The 19,919-nt window shown below is 31.7% G+C and overlaps 2 protein-coding genes across 5 annotated transcripts in view; both read right to left on the reverse strand.

Moving 5' to 3' along the window:
* Positions 1-914: 914 nt before the first annotated feature.
* LOC139502076 (monocarboxylate transporter 12-like) lies at positions 915-5,822 on the reverse strand. Its single transcript, XM_071291417.1, has 5 exons — positions 5,381-5,822; positions 4,559-4,702; positions 2,664-3,431; positions 1,320-1,370; positions 915-1,176 (listed from the first exon to the last, which is right to left on the reverse strand). The coding sequence occupies exons 1-5, from the start codon at positions 5,568-5,570 to the stop codon at positions 956-958; spliced, it is 1,374 nt and encodes a 457-aa protein (XP_071147518.1). The 5' UTR covers positions 5,571-5,822; the 3' UTR covers positions 915-955.
* Positions 5,823-11,693: 5,871 nt separating this feature from the next.
* LOC139502078 (monocarboxylate transporter 12-like) overlaps positions 11,694-19,919 on the reverse strand; it is a 54,491-nt gene continuing 46,265 nt past the window's right edge. For 3 of the 4 annotated variants that reach the window (XM_071291420.1, XM_071291419.1, XM_071291418.1), the window contains 4 exons: positions 16,313-16,456; positions 13,299-14,066; positions 12,545-12,595; positions 11,694-12,040 (listed from right to left, as the gene is read on the reverse strand). In XM_071291420.1, the coding sequence (XP_071147521.1) occupies positions 11,862-12,040; positions 12,545-12,595; positions 13,299-14,066; positions 16,313-16,456 (1,142 nt within the window). In that variant the 3' untranslated portion in view covers positions 11,694-11,861. Of the gene's footprint in view, positions 12,041-12,544; positions 12,596-13,298; positions 14,067-16,312; positions 16,457-17,621; positions 17,945-19,919 lie in introns of those variants that run through there. The other variant, XM_071291421.1, reaches the window with a different exon arrangement.

Consider the following 19,919-nt stretch of genomic DNA (forward strand, 5'->3'; position numbering starts at 1 on the left):
AGGGGTGAAATTTTTGAACAGATATATATCTACCTGTCAAGTTAAGTTCAGACAAATGGGACAACTAATTGTTTGGGTAACTGTCCAGAAATAGTTTTTATTTTTGTAAATGAGGAGGTCCGGTAAGGGCCGATTTTGGCCTCAAATTTCAGGTTCATCTGACGAAAGATTTTGGACACTTTTTAAACACTTAAGTATCTATTTCAGTTGATTCAATAAGTTTATGTGAAATATTTTAACTGATTGAGTCATTAAAAACGCTCCGATTCAAGCTTAAATATGAAAAATCATCAAATATGCCAAAAATCTCACTTTTCAGATGTTATTTTGGTCAAAAATGAAAGTGGCCGCATCCGTGTTCGTCCTCAATCTTTATATATTTTAAGTATTATCATCAAATACAACTTACATTTTAAGATTAAGAATGAACTCAAATGCGACCACTTTCATTTAATACAGAAACCAATAAAAATTTAACTAAAATGCTAAAATTGTGAAGATTTCAGTAATTTAGAATGACTTAATGATGCTAGTACCCGATGATGTGCATTGTATTGTAAAAAACAACCCATATTTATGTAACAGAAGCACTTTACTTGCCAATAAATAACTGAAAGTTTACATTTTAACAGTTTTGTAAAACTGGTATAGTTGGGACCAAAAAGGGGTCTTACTGGACCTAATCCTTTTACAGTTTTTGTTTATGTATAATCGTTAACATTATTATAGGACGTGAGAAAGTGTAAGATCTACAAATGAGTCAAATGCCTAAAACAGCAGGATAACAATAGGCTCTCATGTTCCTCTTGTTTTTGTGTGGGGATTATACATATGACATATATACAGTAGTAAAATTTAACCTAGAGCCACACCCAAGAACCGTTGAATTTACAATAAAGTTTCATAACGTTAAGAGCAGTAAATTATTCTTTATTATGTAATTCTAAATTATGTTTTACTGTTTCTTTATAAACCTAATATCGATGTTCAAATTTTTTATTTCTTCAATAAAAAAACTATCATTTTCTTCTGTTTTATTACTAGCTAGAATAGTTTGCTTATTTTCATCAGCTGCTACAGTGAATTCAAAGTCATCAATATCTGCTTTGGTGTCCACTGCTCTATGGCACATTGTACAACAAAGGCAACTAAATCCTCCCATAATTAACAAAATACCTGAAATACATAAAAATATTATATTTCAAAGTCATGTAAAAACGTCAAAGACAAAGATTATATCTGAAATTCACAGTTGTGTATGAAAGATTTATAAGCGTTATTTTTCTTTGGTCTCGTTAAAAATTGTAAGTTATACATACCTGCCACTATGAATGAATCTCCGTAAGTACCACCATAGTTAATGATAAATCCTAACAAATAAAACAACAGATAATTATTATTCGTTCAAAATATCTAATCGTGGTCATTAGGAATATTATATGAACATTTCATACGAAAATCAGGTAGTGTCTATTACTTGGCAAGACTGAGACCAAATTCATATTTATCAAACTGCAAATTAAATGAGCAGAAAACAATTTCTAACGCTTTATATATATCTAAAGTTATTTGAAATTTGTAATCAGCATTCTCGTTTTATTTTGTTTTAGCGAAATTACTTCGATGACGCTTGTTTTCATATCTCTTATCACCAATCTTTCTTATTGAAAGCTACTGCATATGAACAACTTAAAATATTTTTTTTATTTGTACTTTTAACTGATTTACTTTTTCGATGCATTTTTAAAATCTGACATCCAAGAATATATGTTACGTAGTTCACACATGTATGCTGTTTTGCTTGATTGATTCATCTTTTAAAAAGGCCGACACTTTAAAATTTAAAATGACTACCAATGAGTTTTTTGTTCAACGAGGGCTCGGCTAATTGGTTTTGCGAGCTTAATCACATCTTTAAACAACTTAAATGACCGTAAGGTAATCTATATGACTGGTATTGAAATGACTTGAAATGGATTAAAATAAATTGAAAACAGTTTTAAAATTTCGATCTAATTTATGAATCTTTTTTGCATAGGGTTAATATATTTTTTGCCGATCTATCTAAATTCTTGTTGCTAAGTGAATGCGGCTAAACATATAGTTGGAGCATACGAACTTTTATGAATTTGGAATGGCAACGCTGGCAGATAGTAGAAAACTTTAAGATATATTTGAGCAGAATTGGCATTTATTGTAAGAGGGTTCACACAAAGCTATAAATAACTATAATAAAGGGACAAAAGATACCAGGGACAGTCAAACTCAGAGATAGAAAATAAACTGACAACGCTATGGCTAAAAATAAAAATATAGAGTATTTAAAGATAATTTTAGATTGTAGTTTTATGAGACTTTTAAATAACAAAAATATTGTAGAATTTTAAAGATTTCAAACAACAAATAAAAAATATCCTTTTGAATCTAGTGTCAATTAAAACCGATTTCCTACGGTTATCACTAAAGGGAATACAGAAAAAGTCATATTGTAAACAAAAATATACCCGATCAAATAATTTCAATTAAACAACATTGATGTCTGCCAAAAAGAACGAAAGATTAATCAACTTTGCAAATTTATTAAAATCAGAAACTAATTAATCTTATCATACTTAATCTAGTGTAAAAATATGTATGAAAAAAATATAGAAAATAAAACTCACCTGCCAGAGGTGGTCCTATGAATGTCCCAACTCCGCAATATACCATGAGATAACCAACACCATGTGCGAGTCTCTCATGTCCTAAAATATCTATAACTATAGAATTCACAACTGCCCAACAGCAACCAGAATATCCGCCAAGTAAGCAAGCAAACATCACTTTGGCCGTTGTAAATGAACTGAATAAAGGAAAAATGACGGTGCCTAAACCTAATAAACTAAACACTCCAAAAAGCATTAGTAACTCGTCAATGTTATGACTGTTATTAGCCATACCAAATAATAAACGTGTAAAACAACCAGATATACCGGCTATTGATAAAAATATAGACACTTCCATTTTCGTTGATTTTGTATGGAGACAATACTCAGGATAATGTATGTAGAGTAGATAAATACTAATATTTGCCAGAAAGAATCCTAAACATACACATAACATTGATCCACTTCGAACTATCTCCATATATGACGACACAGAATCACAGAATCTTTCCTTACGGTTTGAGTTCGCAGTTTTCATTGCAAATTCTGTTTTAGATGGTCGAAATATGGCACCGAACACACAGTTTTGTAATGCAAGGCCTCCTAATAATACAAAATATCCGGAATAATTGTATTTCTCATATATTAAATGGAAAACAGGAGTAAGAATAAAAGGTCCAATTCCACCACCTGATATAGCTATGCCACACGCCATGTTACGTTTCTTTTCAAAGTTAAACGCTATCACTATCAACCCAGTGTTGTAGCATAACCCAAATCCTATTCCTGAAAAAAAAAATCAGATGTTTAATGTTATTTTCAGTACAATTTGATAAAATGTTGTGGTAAGGTTTAATTGCTTGAGGAAATGGGAGTGCATGAAAAGAATCACGAATCTTGGAACGACCGAAAATCTTAACATTATTGTCAATTAAAATTGGAGTAGAACTTGCGGGGTTCGAATTAACAACTTCAGTGTCAACAGAACTATTATACAGTAGATTGACCATAAAGACAATTTTGACAACTAGGCGCCTTTTTTTATAGAACTTCTAAATGATGCTTAAATGAAAAATGAAATAAGTTTTTAACTCTCAAATACTAGTATTTCTTACAGACGAATATATGAGTTTTCGTATGCAGATGATGCACATCTGTTCTTAATCGTTTTGCTATTATAGATTTATGTTGAGTTCGGTCGCAGTTAGTGATACTTTCATATGTGCTTGAATACGTGTCATATTCATATATTTTGAAAGATTTCATAATGCTTTTTAAAAAATATTGAAATTCTGTTTTTTCGTTTCGTTACCATTTTTTTTTATCTAAATTAACATTCTCTGTAATAAGGTGCCAAGATTTAAAAGACCCCTGAATTCTAATGTGTCACACCACTTGCACGTTCCAATATTTAATAATAAAAGCACATAACTTTAGTGTGGTTTATTTTCTGTCTTTATAGTGTTTGATGTTGATTTTGAATACAGGTTCAAATTTTTCAGAATTACAAAAAAGTTATCGTATTCATTCCAAAGAATAAAAATGAATGATAATAGCTAAGAAACACGAGGATAGTTTCCTGGTGTGAAACGCATATTTTTTTGTATTTGTGATAAGTTTCCATGGTACTTGCGAATGTTTGTTATCCATTCGTTTTGTAAGTCAACCTTTGCCGTATTTGTCACAACTTTTGGGAATTTTGGATCCTCAATGCTCTTCACCTTGGTACTTGTTTGGCTTCGTAACTATTTTGATCTTAGCGTCACCGATGAGTCTTATATAGACGAAACGTGCGTCTGACTTATTAAATCAAACGTCTGGTAGCCAAGTAATATATTCTAGCATTTTCTTTTGTCAGTTTTTATTGACTCATTCTTTTGAATCTGCCTTTGAATTCGGTTTTCTAATTTTACCTGCAAGAATTCCAAATGTAAGAAATGTCCATTTGATATCCTCTGCAAACCCTGTTAAGACAAGTCCTGTGGATAACATGAGTGACCCTAGTATCATAGCCACTCTACAACTATATCGATTGATGATGGTACTGGCAATAGGTCCTGAAAACATAACCATAAGCAATTGCGAAACACTTGCTTGCTTTCAATAACAGAAATATCACAATACGTTCTCAGCTGGCAGGAAGTTGACATTATTCAAACCTACCATACTACATTTGTACTATGAAGTTTTAGTATTTGCTAATCCGTTCTCGTCTTAACAAAATATTAACATTTGGAGGTTAAGCAAACACCAATCAATCAATCAATCAATCAATCAATCAATCAATCAATCAATCAATCAATCAATCAATCAATATGATTCCATATTAAATTTGATAATGAAAGCCATACACCTGCAAATTTACCATAAAGAACAGAAAACGACCAATTGCTAATAATTAACAATTAATAATTCGTAACAATTTACATTAATTCCTTATATTGTTCTTCTTTGAGTTTCTTGACGATGCTGTGTTCTTTATAACTATATTACTATTGATTTAGTGTATTCCGTTTTGTCGTGGTTGAGAGGGTATACGTACTCGTTATAGGGGAAAACAGTTGTATTCAATTTAGTATTAAATGACTTCACGGATTCTCGTATAACACTAAAATAACTAATGTAAGTGTGTATTGATTTTCCCCTTGTACAAGATACACATGATGACGTAACTACAATTACAATACATGGCAAATGTTTCATTTGAAAGCTATAATGCAAAAAGGTTCATTTACCTGAGCCTGTCATTAAAGCTAAAAATAGTGCAGAAATACATGTTGTTGTTAATACATCGGCATTGAAGTTTTCTAGTAGTGCGATATGTATCATTCCGCTGGCATACGCTAAATAGCCCATTACGATGTGTTCTCCTACTGACCCTAAGAGGACGAGCCATGCCCAACCTCTGTCGGGGGAGGTTGACATTATTTGTAAATGCAAACACGATTACACTATAAACGTTAAACATATGATTTGCTCTTGAGTTGATACGAATCCATGCAAGACTAATTCCTTCGAGAATTAATTGTCTTCCTTATGTGACAGTTTAACATAAAACATAATAAAGTATATGTTCAATATCTATTGTCACAACCGTTCAAAAATTAAAATCCAACCTTAGTTTGTATTATCTGAATCTAGCGATTAATTATAGCGAACATTTAGTTTGCAAACAAATGAGAGTTATAACTAAAAACCACAATGTTACATAAGACGATCAGGAAACATTAGCGTATTGTTAAGAAAAATAGCAGAATGGTTTATGTTCGAAAATCGAAGTTGTTTTTTCCGATATCAGTGTTGTTATGCAATCAGGAAATTGTCATAATTTCTATAAAAAAAAAATAACTGATCAAAGCTCAACTTCTATATTCCAATCGTTCGTGTATTCGCGTTAGTATTCAATTATTTGAATATATTATACTGTAACTTATCGCAACTTATTATTTGGATTAAACTGATCTAAAACCTATAATTTAAAATAAAATGATAATGTTGAGGTCATATGTAACACGTAGAAAAGTGTCCGCAACTTTTATTTAAAACGGCCTCTATTCAATAATGAAGATTGGAATAGTTTCTTACTGAAGTCATAAAAAATCGGTTTTTACTCGCTCTTAAATATTTTAGTTTAAAATCCCAACTAGTGTTTATTCCGAATTACCGTAAAAATTTAGGCTCAATCCTAAATGATAATAGAACCTATTTACAGTATTTATTGTTAACATGATGTCGTTCACATAATGAATAAAATATTTAACACTGGACGTTATGTTTAGTTCGTGTGTCTTTAGTTATGATCAAAAACTTAAAACCGGTTTATGATTTGATGATCTTTTAAAATATCAGAACTGCTGAAAGCCCGCCGTCAAATAAATATTAAAGGCATCATTGGAGTTTATAATCAATTTTTTTCTCAAGTAAACAATTTATTCAACTGCACTAGAATTATTTGTATGAACTCGCCTTTAATGAGCATAAAATACTGGCAACTGGACAATAAACAATTTCGGTCAAATGGTACAGATTTAATTTGAAATAATGCCAGTCATAAACAACCAGCATTGAACAAATTAATGCTGAAAATGACTAATTCATTAACTGCGTGCCACATTATAGAATCGTCGTAAACGCTATTGATTTCATTTAGGACATACATGTATTAGCGCTAAAAGACGTTCGACGTTCTAGTGTTTAAAAATGAACACGTTTTGGCGACAACAATTATCGAACACGTTTGGGGGTTATGAAAGCGAACTACGTTTTGGCAATATTGAATATTATCTTACCTCCTATACATTTCTAGGAATGTGATTGGTTAAAAGCGACCTCGTGGAACCGTGTATATTTGATATAAGGTTAGTAGGGAGGTGGGGCTTATTTCATACACGGTTAGTAGTGGAGTTACGTCCCTTTATATTCCATATAAGGTAGTAGGGAGGCGGGGCTTATTTCATACACGGTTAGTAGTGGTGTCCCTTTAGATAAACAAAACAGTACTGAGAAAAAATCTTAAAGGTTTCAGCAGACGAAGAAATTGATGATTAAGTTTGAAATAAATTCATAAAACACATTTAAATCTAACAAGTTGTCATTGTTGACATCTGTTTTTGTAGGATCAATGGAGTAATTTCTTAATCGTGTTAATGCTAACTGTATTGAAGACTTGCTCATTTTGATAGATCAGTGGTCTAAATTTTACACGTTAAGATAGTCGGTAAGATTAATTCTTTTGTATAGTGTGCTAGTGACGTAATACGGTATATATGGGGTCAGTAAATTCCATATGGGGATTCGAGCTTCATTCTCACCCCATATGGAATTTACTGACCCCATATATACCGTATTGTGTCACTAGCACACTATGTAACTAATATTATGGACACGATTGGGGAGAATATACTTATTGGTGGGAATCGGACAAATTTGGAAGTGTTACATATGTTGAACATATTTATAGCTTACATTACGCTATTCGAAAACAAAATGCTTTCTACATATTTTTGCTTAAAATAAAGGAGATAATTTGCTCTTTCGAGTCTACAAATAATTCATATGATGGATTACTTTACACTGATTCTAGGAAATATATGTTTTCTAGGTACTTTCATGCCAAATTATTGCTAAAGAATGGCTACTTCGGGTGGATTTTGTCAATATCATATGTATTGTAACCTAAAACAAAAGATCTAATAGATTTAATATGAATCAGTAAGAATTAACAGTAAAGGCCTTACTCTTACAAATCAATTCAACCTTTGATCTTGACCTCAATTTCAATGTCAATATCAAGGATTTTTATTCAAAAGAGTTCGTCAAGTGGTCGATGTAGGATTAAGAAGATCAAACAGCCTTTGAATGGTGTAAACTTCCCAAATTTTTTTTTATGGTGTAATGGTGTAAGGTATATGGTGCTATGGTGACTGGTAAATGGAATAGTGTAATGGTGTACGAGGAATGGTGTGATTGTGTAACGTGTATATAAAGTGTGGTAATCAAAGTTTATGCAAAATATTGATAACTTATTTTTAATTTTATACATTAGATAACAATATTGTGATAAAAATTCGTTTTTTAAACATTTAAGGAGATAACTATAAAAATAAACTCATATAGATCGCGATTAAAATCTTTGTTTGACAGATTACCTTTTTTTTTTAATTTCAAAAATAAAAATTAGAAGGATAATTTGTCAGCCTTGTTAACACAATAAAACAAGAAATAACTATATATTATTTAAAAAAATGACTTACTTCGTTTCCATTAGCAACACGTTGACTAAAACTGGTGAAACAGGATGTGCTCACCCTTATGGAGCACATGAGTTCACCCATGGAGATTGGGTCATATACTATATCTTCCGTTTATGTGTAATGAACTTCTATCCTGTGTTAGTTATTTGGCTTTCTGTCGCTTTTTTATTAGGCCATGGAGTTATCATTTTTCTAGACTAATGCTTTTTATTTCCATATCATTTTTTCAATAAGAAAACTTTGTTCTGTCTTTTAAATTCTTAAATATTTCTCTATAGTGCTAGGCTGCTTGTCTCAAACTCGCAGACTGATCTTCGGTGATTTAAGCTGTATTAGGTTAATGGTTATCCAATTTAAAACTGAAAGTTTATATTATAAAAGTTGGAGATGTTATGTACTGTAAACTCGTCATCGTTGTCTTGTGAAAAACTATCGTAACAAGTTTGTTAGATGACTACTATTTTTAGCTCACCTGGCCTAAAAAGCCAAGTGAGCTTTTCTCATCACTTGGCGTCCGGCGTCCGTCGTCGTCCGTCGTCACGTTAACTTTTACAAAAATCTTCTCATCTGAAACTACTGGACCAAATTAAACCAAACTTGCCCACAATCATCATTGGGGTATCTAGTTTAAAAAATGTGTCCGGTGACCCGGCCAACCATCCAAGATGGCCACCATGGCTAAAATAGAACATAGGGGTAAAATGCAGTTTTTGGCTTATAACTCAAAAACCAAAGCATTTAGAGCAAATCTGACATGGGGTAGAATTGTTAAACAGGTGAAGATCTATCTGCCCTTTTTTTTGGTTATTATCTTGAATATTATTATAGATAGAGATAAACAGTAAACAGCAATAATGTTCAGCAAAGTAAGATTTACAAATAAGTCAACATGACTGAAATGGTAAGTTGACCCCTTTTGGAGTTATTGCCCTTTATAGTCAATTTTAATCATTTTTCGTAAATCTTAGTAATATTTTACAAAAATCTTCTCCTCTGAAACCACTTGGCCACAATCATCTTTTGGGTTAGTAGTTTGAAAAATGTGTCCGGTGACCCGGCCATCTAACCAAGATGGCCACCATGGCTAAAAATAGAACATTGGGTAAAATGCAGTTTGTGGCTTATAACTTAAAACCCAAAGCATTTAGAGGAAATCTGACATGGGGTAAAATTGTTTATCAGGTAAACATTTATCTGCTCTGAAATTTTTAGATGAATCGGACAACCTGTTGTTGGGTTGCTGACCCTGAATTGTTAGTTTTAAGGAAATTTTGTTGTTTTTGGTCAATATCTTGAATATTATTATTGATAGAGATAAACTGTAAACGACAATAATGTTCAGCAAAGTAAGATTTACTAATAAGTCAACATGACCGAAATGGTCAGTTGACCCCCTTAGGAGTTATTGTTCTTTATAGTCAATTTTTAACAATTTTCATAAAATTTGGAAATTTTTACTAACATTTTCCACTGAAACTAATGGGCCAAGTTCATTATAGATAGAGATAATTTTAAGCAGCAAGAATGTTCAGTAAAGTAAGATGTACAAACACATCACCATCACCAAAACACAATTTTGTCATGAATCCATCTGCTTCCTTTAATATTCACATAGACCAAGGTGAGCGACACAGGCTCTTTAGAGCCTCTAGCTATATATGGCTATGTCAGTTATAATGAAAATATAATGAGTTAGTGTAACAGAAACTGCGATGTATTGATGATGTTCTTTTCATTAACAATCCAAGTTTTTCTGATTTGGTTTCATTAATATATCCCTTTCAATTTTAGACTTCGAATTAGACATACACGGTCGTCCCAGTACCAGAATCTATGACAAACTTGACGATTTTTAATTTTGAAATAATCAATTTACCCCACCGTTAGTAGAAATAAACCAACTTCACCTGCATATGAGATAAACGTTTACCAACTTAATCGGTTTTCAAGAGCATGCAGTACCTACTCCAACTTTCTGGGACATTACCGGTGTTTAATCAGATAGTTGATGAACCAGAAATGTCAAAGAAGTCTCGCCCTTTTTCTTCAAAATAAAATAAAATCTGACTATACCAAGACTGCACAAATAATACACGATGGTCTTGAAGTATAAATTCTGGGTACAGACGTTGTTTATCATCTTAATAACGTGTAATAGTATTCGTTTGTTTGGTTTTCTGATTATTATTTTTACCGTTTAGTCTGTTTTGGTGGTATCCATTTGACGTGACTTTGTACTTATACATCCTGTCACTGTGTTATTGTTCTATGATAAGTTTTCTAGTCTGGTCTTTCATTTTTGCTAATATGCTTCAACGTTACAACCTCTGGTTTATATATTTCTTATACCCCCATTTAAACAATCACGATATTACGTAATAGAACTGATGTCCAATGGTTGTCACTTGTTGTTGTGATTCATAAGTGTTTTCTTTTCTCGTTTTTTATATAGATTAAACCGTTGTTTTTCCTGTTTGAATATTTGACACTAGTCATTCCTTGGACCCTTTATAGCTTGCTGTTCGGTGTGAGACAATGCTCCGTGTTGAAGACCATACTTTTACTTATAATGGTTTACTTTTACAAATTGAGACCTGGATGGAGGATTGACTCATTATCACTCATACCGCATCTTCTTATATCTATTTGTCTATATGCTTTTTTGTGTTCTTTGTTTCATACCACGTGGCTCAATACTAATACATCTCGTTATTGTGTTATTGTTGTATGATAACTTATGTAATATAATATATGTTGCTAATATGCTTCAATGTTACAACCTCGGTTCTTTTATATTTTTCCTATACCTCTATTTCTTTTATTTTTGCTAATATGCTTTGTTTATATGCCTTTTTATGTTTCTTTATAATATGACGCGTGGCTTTGTGTTTATACATCCCGTAATTGTGTTGTTGTACCATTGTAATTGCTGCACACCTATTTTTGGCATTTTTACCTATTATGTCTGTTTGTTTTGTTCATACACTGTGGTCACTATAATGTTATGCGACTGTCATACAAGTGAGAGATTTAACTAGCTATAACACTAAGTTAAATCCACATTTTTAACTTAAGAAAATGCCTGTACCAAATCAGAAATATGACAATTGTCCATTCGTTTGGTGTATTTGGGCTTTTGATTTAGCCATTTGATTAGGGACTCTCCGTTTTGAATTTTCCTCGTCGTTCAGTATTTGTGCGATTTGACATTTCATATATGACATAAATGTGGGGGTTAAAATTAACCTATATCTACATACTAGAACCAGAGATATACATGTATATACACATGACAGCGTCTTGATAGTATATTAATATGTCTCTTCTAGAACCTTTGAATTTAAAAGACTTTCCACAAATATAGTTTCATAACACTAAGAATATTAAATTATTGTTTGTTATGTAATTCTATATTATGTTTTACTGTTTGATTATAAACCCTATATCCACACTCATATTTTTTTTATTCCTTCAATAAAAATCTATCATTTTCTTCGTTACTGTTATTTACTAGAATAGTTTGTTTATTTTCATCAGCTTTTACAGTAAATTCAAAGTCATCAAAACTTTCTTTGGTGTCCACTGCTCTTTGACACATTGTACAACAAAGGCAACTAAATCCTCCCATAATTAACAAAATACCTGAAAAACGTACATGTATACATATTTTATTACAGTAATATAAAAAAAAAAGACATTTAATATCTACACAAAGAGCTTATGAGTTTATGAGTTAAATATCTTTTTTTTTCTGTTACTGAGGTTTGGCTTAGGTGTAATGTTTAATTATTTCACGCCCGTTTACGCGACGTATATTGTTATAACATTGTCATTCCGTCCGTCTTTCCGTCTGTCCATCCACGGAGTTCAGTTTTGTTTTGTGACTTTACTTTACTTATTTTAGAGTTGCCTTTATTTGCCAGGCGCCCATTCTTTATTTTACCTTCATCCAAAATTTTAGTGACATTCTATTGTACAGGTATATGATGCAAACTCGAATCCAGCAATGAATTTGACCGGTTTTGAATAAACAATCACATTATATAATTTCATCAGGGTTTTTCATGTGCTTGATATTTGTGTGAGATAAGGAATATTTACAGTTATTTTTCTTTGATCTCATTTAAAGTTTCAAATTGTACATACCTGCTACTGTGAAGGAATCTCCGTAAGTTCCACCATAACTAATGATAAATCCTAAGAATAAAAAAATCAAATACATATAATTCATACAAAATATCATTGTCTTTTAAAATATTATATTTTCATTTCATTTCAAAATCAGTCGGTAGTGTTTCTATTGCAAACCCGCGATCAGAGTCATATTTATCAAGTTGCAACTTAGCATACAGTAGTTACAGCAGACCAAATAATTTAAAGTATATATTATTGATGTCTGCATAAAAAAAGCTTATTGAACTTTACAAATTTATGAAAATCATAAATTTATCTGTGTGTACTCCAAACTGAATCTAGTGTAAAGCCATCCCTATTTTTTATGATAAAATGTCTTTTCCTTTTTGCATTTTTTGAATCATTATGTATAATGTACATACGTATTTCTATATACCTTGTCAAAATTGTTTATTTGAAAAAAGATATGTTGTAATAAAGATATGTATACAGTGTAACCTGTGTAATTCTTACTGATCTCTCAAGTTGCTAGTTCTATTATAAATGTAAATTGAATAAAGTTAATTCGTTAGATAAGGATACGACTGCTATGCAGTCCAATGGCGCTTCTTTTGAAATTTTCTACTCAACCTGCAAACATACATATATTCTGCCAGTCAAACACTGTCAAATTATATTGCCGGATTGCAAACTGCACATACATTTAAAAAATCTTCGCGTTTACTGTAAACATGTGTATGAAAATATATAAAAGAATAAAATTTACCTGCAAGTGTCGGCCCTATGAATGCTCCAGCTCCGACATACATCATGAGATAACCAACACCATGGGCGACTTTCTCTTGTCCTAAAATATTTATAACTATAGAATTCACAACTGCCCAACAGCAACCAGAATATCCGCCAAGTAGGCAAGCAAACATCACTTTGGCCGTTATATATGAACTGAATAAAGGGAAGATAATGGTACCTAAACCTAATAAACTAAACACTCCAAATAACATTAGTAACTCATCAATGTTATGACTGTTATTAGCCATACCAAACAATACACGTGTGCAACAGCCAGATAATCCGGCTACTGATAAAAATATAGACACTTCCATTTTCGATGATTTTGTATGGAGACAATACTCAGGATAATGTATATAGAGTAGATAAATACTAATATTTGCAAGGAAGAATCCTAAACATACACACAACATTGAGCCACTCCGAACTATCTCCATATAAGATGACACAGAATCACAGAATTTTTCTTTACGATTTGAATTTGCAGCTTTCATTGCAAGTTCTGTTTTAGATGGTCGAAATGTGGCACCGAACACACAGTTTTGTAATGCAAGTCCTCCTAATAATAGGAAAAATCCGGAATAATTGTATTTCTCATAGATTAATTGGAAAATAGGAGTAAGAATAAAAGGTCCAATTCCACCACCGGATATAGCTATGCCACACGCCATGTTACGTTTCTTTTCAAAGTTAAACGCTATCACTATCAACCCAGTGTTGTAGCATAACCCAAGTCCTATTCCTGAAAAAAAGCAATAATATTTAGATTGATTAATTGATGGATTGATGGCGTTATATGTCCCTTTTATCACTATTTGATATATATGTGAGCAGTTAGTTTTTACTGCGTTTTGCTGAGGAAACCACAGTACCCTTAGAGAATCATGGAGCTTGAATTGTCAGAAAAACTGAAAATCCAAGTACGCAAATATTCGAGTCGAACTTTCGGGGTTTGAACTAATGATGGCAGTGTTGACAGTCTTGTGATGCAGAGGATGGAATACAAAGACCATTTTGACCACTTAGGCTTATTTTCATTAGAATTGATAAAATGTAGCTTTAATGAAAAATTTAAACTAGTTCTTAAATTTTAAACGCAGTCAATAATACATTCAAAAGTGCTTGTATTCGTTTTATATTTTCTAAATTTAAATATTTGTCAATTATGATGCATGTGTTGTAGCACTAATAGTATACATGCAAGAGATTTTTTTTTACATAAACGTCTTTTGACTACGGATTATACAATTTTTCAACAGGCAACCCAATCTGTGGTACGACATCCTATTACTCTGTCAAGTTAGACGAAGCAAAACATAAGTAAAATCAAACACATGATTGGTGTAATTTGGGGTGAAAGATTACTGTTTTCCGGTGATTTTGTCGCGTACATAAAACATACAACAGTACACTCCCCCTCTTAATTGTACCGATTGTAAACTTGATTCCATCAATTTAAGTTGCTCTTACTCTACAGAACAGAGTACCAGGATATCCTACCACAGAAAAGGTAACCTGTCAGAATCAAAAGTCGGTAATATGAAAATAGTCTATAGTACTGTTATACCACTGTCCCAGGTTAGGGGAAGGGTTGGGATCCCGCTAACATGTTTAACCCCGCCACATTATTTATGTATGTGCCTGTCCCAAGTCGGGAGCCTGTAATTCAGTGGTTGTCGTTTGTTTATGTGTTTCATATTTTTTTTTCGTTCATTTTTTTTTATATAAATAAGGCCGTTAGTTTTCTCGTTTGAATTGTTTTACATTGTCATATCGGGGCCTTTTATAGCTGACTACGCGGTAAGGGCTTTGCTCATTGTTGAAGGCTGTACGGTGACCTATAGTTGTTAATGTATGTGTCATTTTGGTCTCTCATTGGCAATCATACCACATCTTCTTTTTTATATTGGAGTTATCAATTCAGATAATGCCTTATTGACACATTTACGCTCCAAATATTTAATTTTATTACAGTATTTTCATTTGTATGTTACAACAATTAACTTAGTTATCTGTGTATTTCTTCCTAGAAAACAAACTCATGTCATGTTATAAAACTCAAAAGCATACATATGTATTCCCTAATTGACATATGAATAGCAAACTAATCATGAATCTGAAATTTCACTGATTCATTCATTGCCTCTTTGTGTTAAAAACCACTAATACATGATTTCGTGCGCTTGATAAGAGACGCTTTTAAGGTTATAATTATAATTATTGTCACAATGGTGTGTTAGAATCTCAAATGGTTTCGCCTTTTAAACAGCTTTCTTATCTTCTTTTCATAAACAACATTAGGTCAGCGTTGATATATATATATATATATATATATATACATATGTATAACAACTTATTATTGATTCGTGTCAATATATTAGTAGTTAGAATACACCTAATATATCCCACGCAGATATACTGTTGGTGTTATTATTAAAGCGTCTCTGATGAGTTATTTTCCAATATGAACTCTAAATCTGATATTGAAATCCTTATGGTATTAGAAATTAAGATTTACCTATTTTCTTTTCGTTTAAATTTAGGTACATCAAAACTAGTATATTCTGTTATAAAGTGCCAAGATTCAAATACCCCAACATGTTGATGTGTCACACATCCTTAACTTTAATTGTCAACTTTTGTTATGCAATGTTATAATAGAGGCAATGGTTTATTTTCTGTTTTTATAGTGTTAAATGAATATGTGTTTCATTTTTTAAATACTTAAAGTGTCTATTCTGATCGCATACATTCAAGGGACACAATTGAATTAAAGTTGCTGTGAAAGACAACGATCGTTTCTTTAAACGAAACGTAATATTTTTAACTATTGCGCTTCTATCGTATACCTTTTTTTTTTTTTTCGATGGTTAGTAAATTCTAACATTTTGTTTTGTCCGGTTTTATTGACCCCTCCCCACTCTTGAATTACTTTGGAGTTGTGTATTTTTTGTTTATACTTTTTATCTTGACTGTTACTTTTTTTACCTGACAAAATTCCAAATGTAAGAAATGTCCATTTGATATCCTCTACAAACCCTGTTAAGACAAGTCCGGTGGATAACATGAGTGACCCTAGCATCATAGCCACTCTACAACTATATCGGTTGATGATGGTACTGGCAATAGGTCCTGAAAACATAACAATGAGATAAAGGCTTGCTTCTATATATCTTCTATAACAGGAATAACCAAATATCTAGTAGGGTGGCAGCAAATTTATATTTCCCTGTAAACATAGCATTGAGTGATTGTCAAACACCAGCTTGCTTTTGAGTATTTTTGTGATTTTACTTTTTTATATATCTTATACAAAAGTTATATCAAAATGTCTACTGTTGGGATGAGGTTATTATTTCCCAGTCTTCGCCCCCGTCAAACACAATTGTAGAACGTACAGTTATACCATTTTGTATTTCTTGTTAATCTGTTCTCGTCGTTTTTAGATTCATGAAACATAAGCAAATATCAATCAATAAATCAATATAAATACATATCTATTAAATATGATACCGTTAGCAATGCGTCTACAACTTAAAACCTTCTAATTACTACTAGTAGAGGGAAACTGAATTCGTAGTAATATAAGTTTCTTTCGATCTGGTTTTCGTAACTCTGTATCCTTTTAGGAGGACGAAATGATTTCAGTCTCGTCAACATGAAAATACTGCGGTCGTTTTACATGGTTCAAGATCAGTCGTATAATAGACTTTCTGTACGAACTTAATTTGACACTTGCAGATTCTCTTTCAAAAGGTCGTCCGTTTGAATTGGCAAGGTATTGATGTACAGCAATTGAGTGGAAGAATACACAGCCAGTATTCCCATTGACTTGGAAATATATTTTTGGAACTTGAATCACCGTAGAACAAGTGGGAGTATTTGCAAAGTGAAAAATCTGGCTGTATATACCAATGCCGTTCGTAATACATTGTATCAAGTCAGAACTACAAACAGTCAATGGATATTTGACAACATTCTAATAAATTAAATACCTTAACCTTGCTCTATTTTGAGTTTAATGACGTTGACATGCTCTCTATTTCAATTCCTTTAGTGTATGCCATTTTGGCATTAATGTGAGGGTACAATAACAAGCAAACAAAATTTTACCCCTTCTAGCAAGGACGTTCTAGATAATATTCAATATTTTTAGTTTTTATTGATTTCTCCCTACATAATTTATGAATTCAATATTAACTTTAAAAAGATGATAAAACTTCAATTACATTAAAAGACTCAAATCCAAATAACTCAATTATAAATCGTAGAGAAACAATATTGATTCTGGATTTACCTGAGCCTGACATAAAAGCTAGAAATAGTGCAGATATCCATGTTGTTGTCAATAAATCAGCATTGAAGTTTTCTAGTAGAGCTATATGTATCATTCCGCTAGCAAACGCACAATAGCCCATTACAATGTGTTCTCCTACTGACCCTAGGAGGACAAGCCATGCCCAACCTTTGTCGGGTAAAGTTGACATTTTAAAATGACATACACGGTTACACAATAATCATTAAAAAAGTAATTCACACTTGACTTGATACAAATCCATGCGAGAAGAATCCCGCTGTTTGTCAATGCTGTTAGTTTTGTTATGTGTATATGTGTATGTTTAACATAGCGTAAATGTTTTAAACTCTTTTCGCAATTTTTTTTCAAATATTGTTGATATTGTATAGTAACTGCATGCATATTTTTGTATAAGAATACTAGCTATAACCTGTGATTATTGTGATACAATTCTACTTTTAGTTCGTTTAATAAATTCATGCATGTATATTTATTCTGTAGACTGCATATTTCTAAATTAACTTTTTTTCATCGGATAACAATTAATAGGCTTTCATCCTGTTCTATATTTAATATTTAAACAATTTTGTTGTTAAAGTCTATAAAATATTTTATGAACATTGCAGAAGTAGATTTTCATATTAGCAGTCACTTGTTTTTTTCAATCAGGTTACCTTTTAAAAGGAAATTGTCTATGTGCCTTTTGTGCTTTTTTGTTACAAATTTGTTTGTTTTTGCGGTAATTCAAAACGAACTGTCATATTCATGACGTGGTACAGGCCATGTTATATGTATCAAATAAACTCAAAAAGGCTTATAGATAAAGTGAAACTGATTGGAACATGTGGAAAGAAGTTTCAAATTTTAAAATTCCACTTTTTTCTTTCATTTAAAGATTGAGAAACTTACAGTGATTTCTTGTTTTACACACGTTCAGCTATTTTTATGATTAACAAAACAACCAACTAAAGTAAACAATTATGCAAGGTCCCTCCAAATAAATGACATCATATATGTTCTTTTCCATTTTGTGAGCTTTTTATATCTACTTAATAACAAAAGACAATACACACATACAAAAGTGACGATAACAACATAATTTTAAGCATATAATGCATAGTAAGATACCATAAATGACATATATAAGTTAAAATCATAGTACACTTAAAACAGTACAAGTTAATAATAAGATTGTACAAATCAAAGAGTTACACAAGAATAAAAATTGAAATAAACACAGACATAAACACTATATGCATGCACTGCACTGGCATGAGCTCTTCCGTCTTTTGAAATTTTTATTGACCTCCTATTTGATTCAGACCAGTCCTAGAGTATTTATTTTACTAGTATATAGAATCTGAGCAGGTCAGTTGAAATTGATAATATAGTAGATTTTAGTACCAAGTCAGGAATATTGCAATCTTGTTATCAATCTTGCTGATCAGTGTTTCTGTTGTTCCGTTGTTTAGATCTTTCCTTTGCTTTTAGTTTATAACCTGAATTTGTTTCTCGCTTAATCAATTAATGGCTATTGAACAGCGGTATACTACTGTTACCTTTATTTTTGTAAACTAGAAACAGCTTTCATAAGGCATCATTTCTGCAGAGATAGCAGTATAAAGTTTAACCAGTTAAAATAATTGGTTAGTATATCGTTTTTATCATCGCCAATTATATCGGAGGGTGTAGTTATGGGTTTGCATATTGTGCCCGTTTTAGTTATACGTTGTAATTAAGTCAGCTGATTTGTATTCAATCATTCAATTAAAATACTTTCACCAATTTTATTGTTTTATTGCTTTTTTTGGCCATGTTTAATAAGAGATGTATTATGTTATGATGGTTTAAGTAATGTATGGTTGACACAAAATGTTTTGAATGAAGGTTCTTTGATAGCAAATTTCCAACAGCGTGTTATTTTTAGATTTATAGATTTATATCTGAAGCAATGCTTATTTTTCGAGTAACCTTCCTCTTAAGGGTGTACTTAGGTGAGGTTTTGGAATTTGTATCAAATGTTCGGACTCCTTGGTGTTTTTCCATACAATACTATGTAAAATATTTTGCCCCATAACACCCATTTATTTTTTCATATAAGACTTAACAGCTCATGAAAGGTCATTTACCAAAATTTAAGAAGATTCTTGATTTTCTTTCTTTTGTTTTGAGACCCAAATAGTTCCAATGCAAATATAAGGTAAAAGTCCGAGTCAGCCTTTTCCCGCCATATTTTAAATCTCAAATATCTCGAAGAGGAAGTCCATGACCTGTCAATATGTTTAGCTTATCTTTATC

The sequence above is a fragment of the Mytilus edulis genome, chromosome 13, assembly GCF_963676685.1.
Source record: "Mytilus edulis chromosome 13, xbMytEdul2.2, whole genome shotgun sequence".
Taxonomy (NCBI): Eukaryota; Metazoa; Mollusca; class Bivalvia; order Mytilida; family Mytilidae; genus Mytilus; species Mytilus edulis.

What these genes read in the sequence shown, in the direction of transcription:
- LOC139502076 (XM_071291417.1), bottom strand. Translation starts at nt 5,570, where the DNA reads ATGTCAACCTCCCCCGACAGAGGTTGGGCATGGCTCGTCCTCTTAGGG. An exon ending in TACATTTGGAATTCTTGCAG is followed by an intron (nt 3,432 to 4,558) that starts GTAAAATTAGAA and finishes TTTTTTTTTCAG; the next exon opens with GAATAGGATTTGGGTTATGC. An exon ending in AGATTCATTCATAGTGGCAG is followed by an intron (nt 1,177 to 1,319) that starts GTATGTATAACT and finishes TATGTATTTCAG; the next exon opens with GTATTTTGTTAATTATGGGA.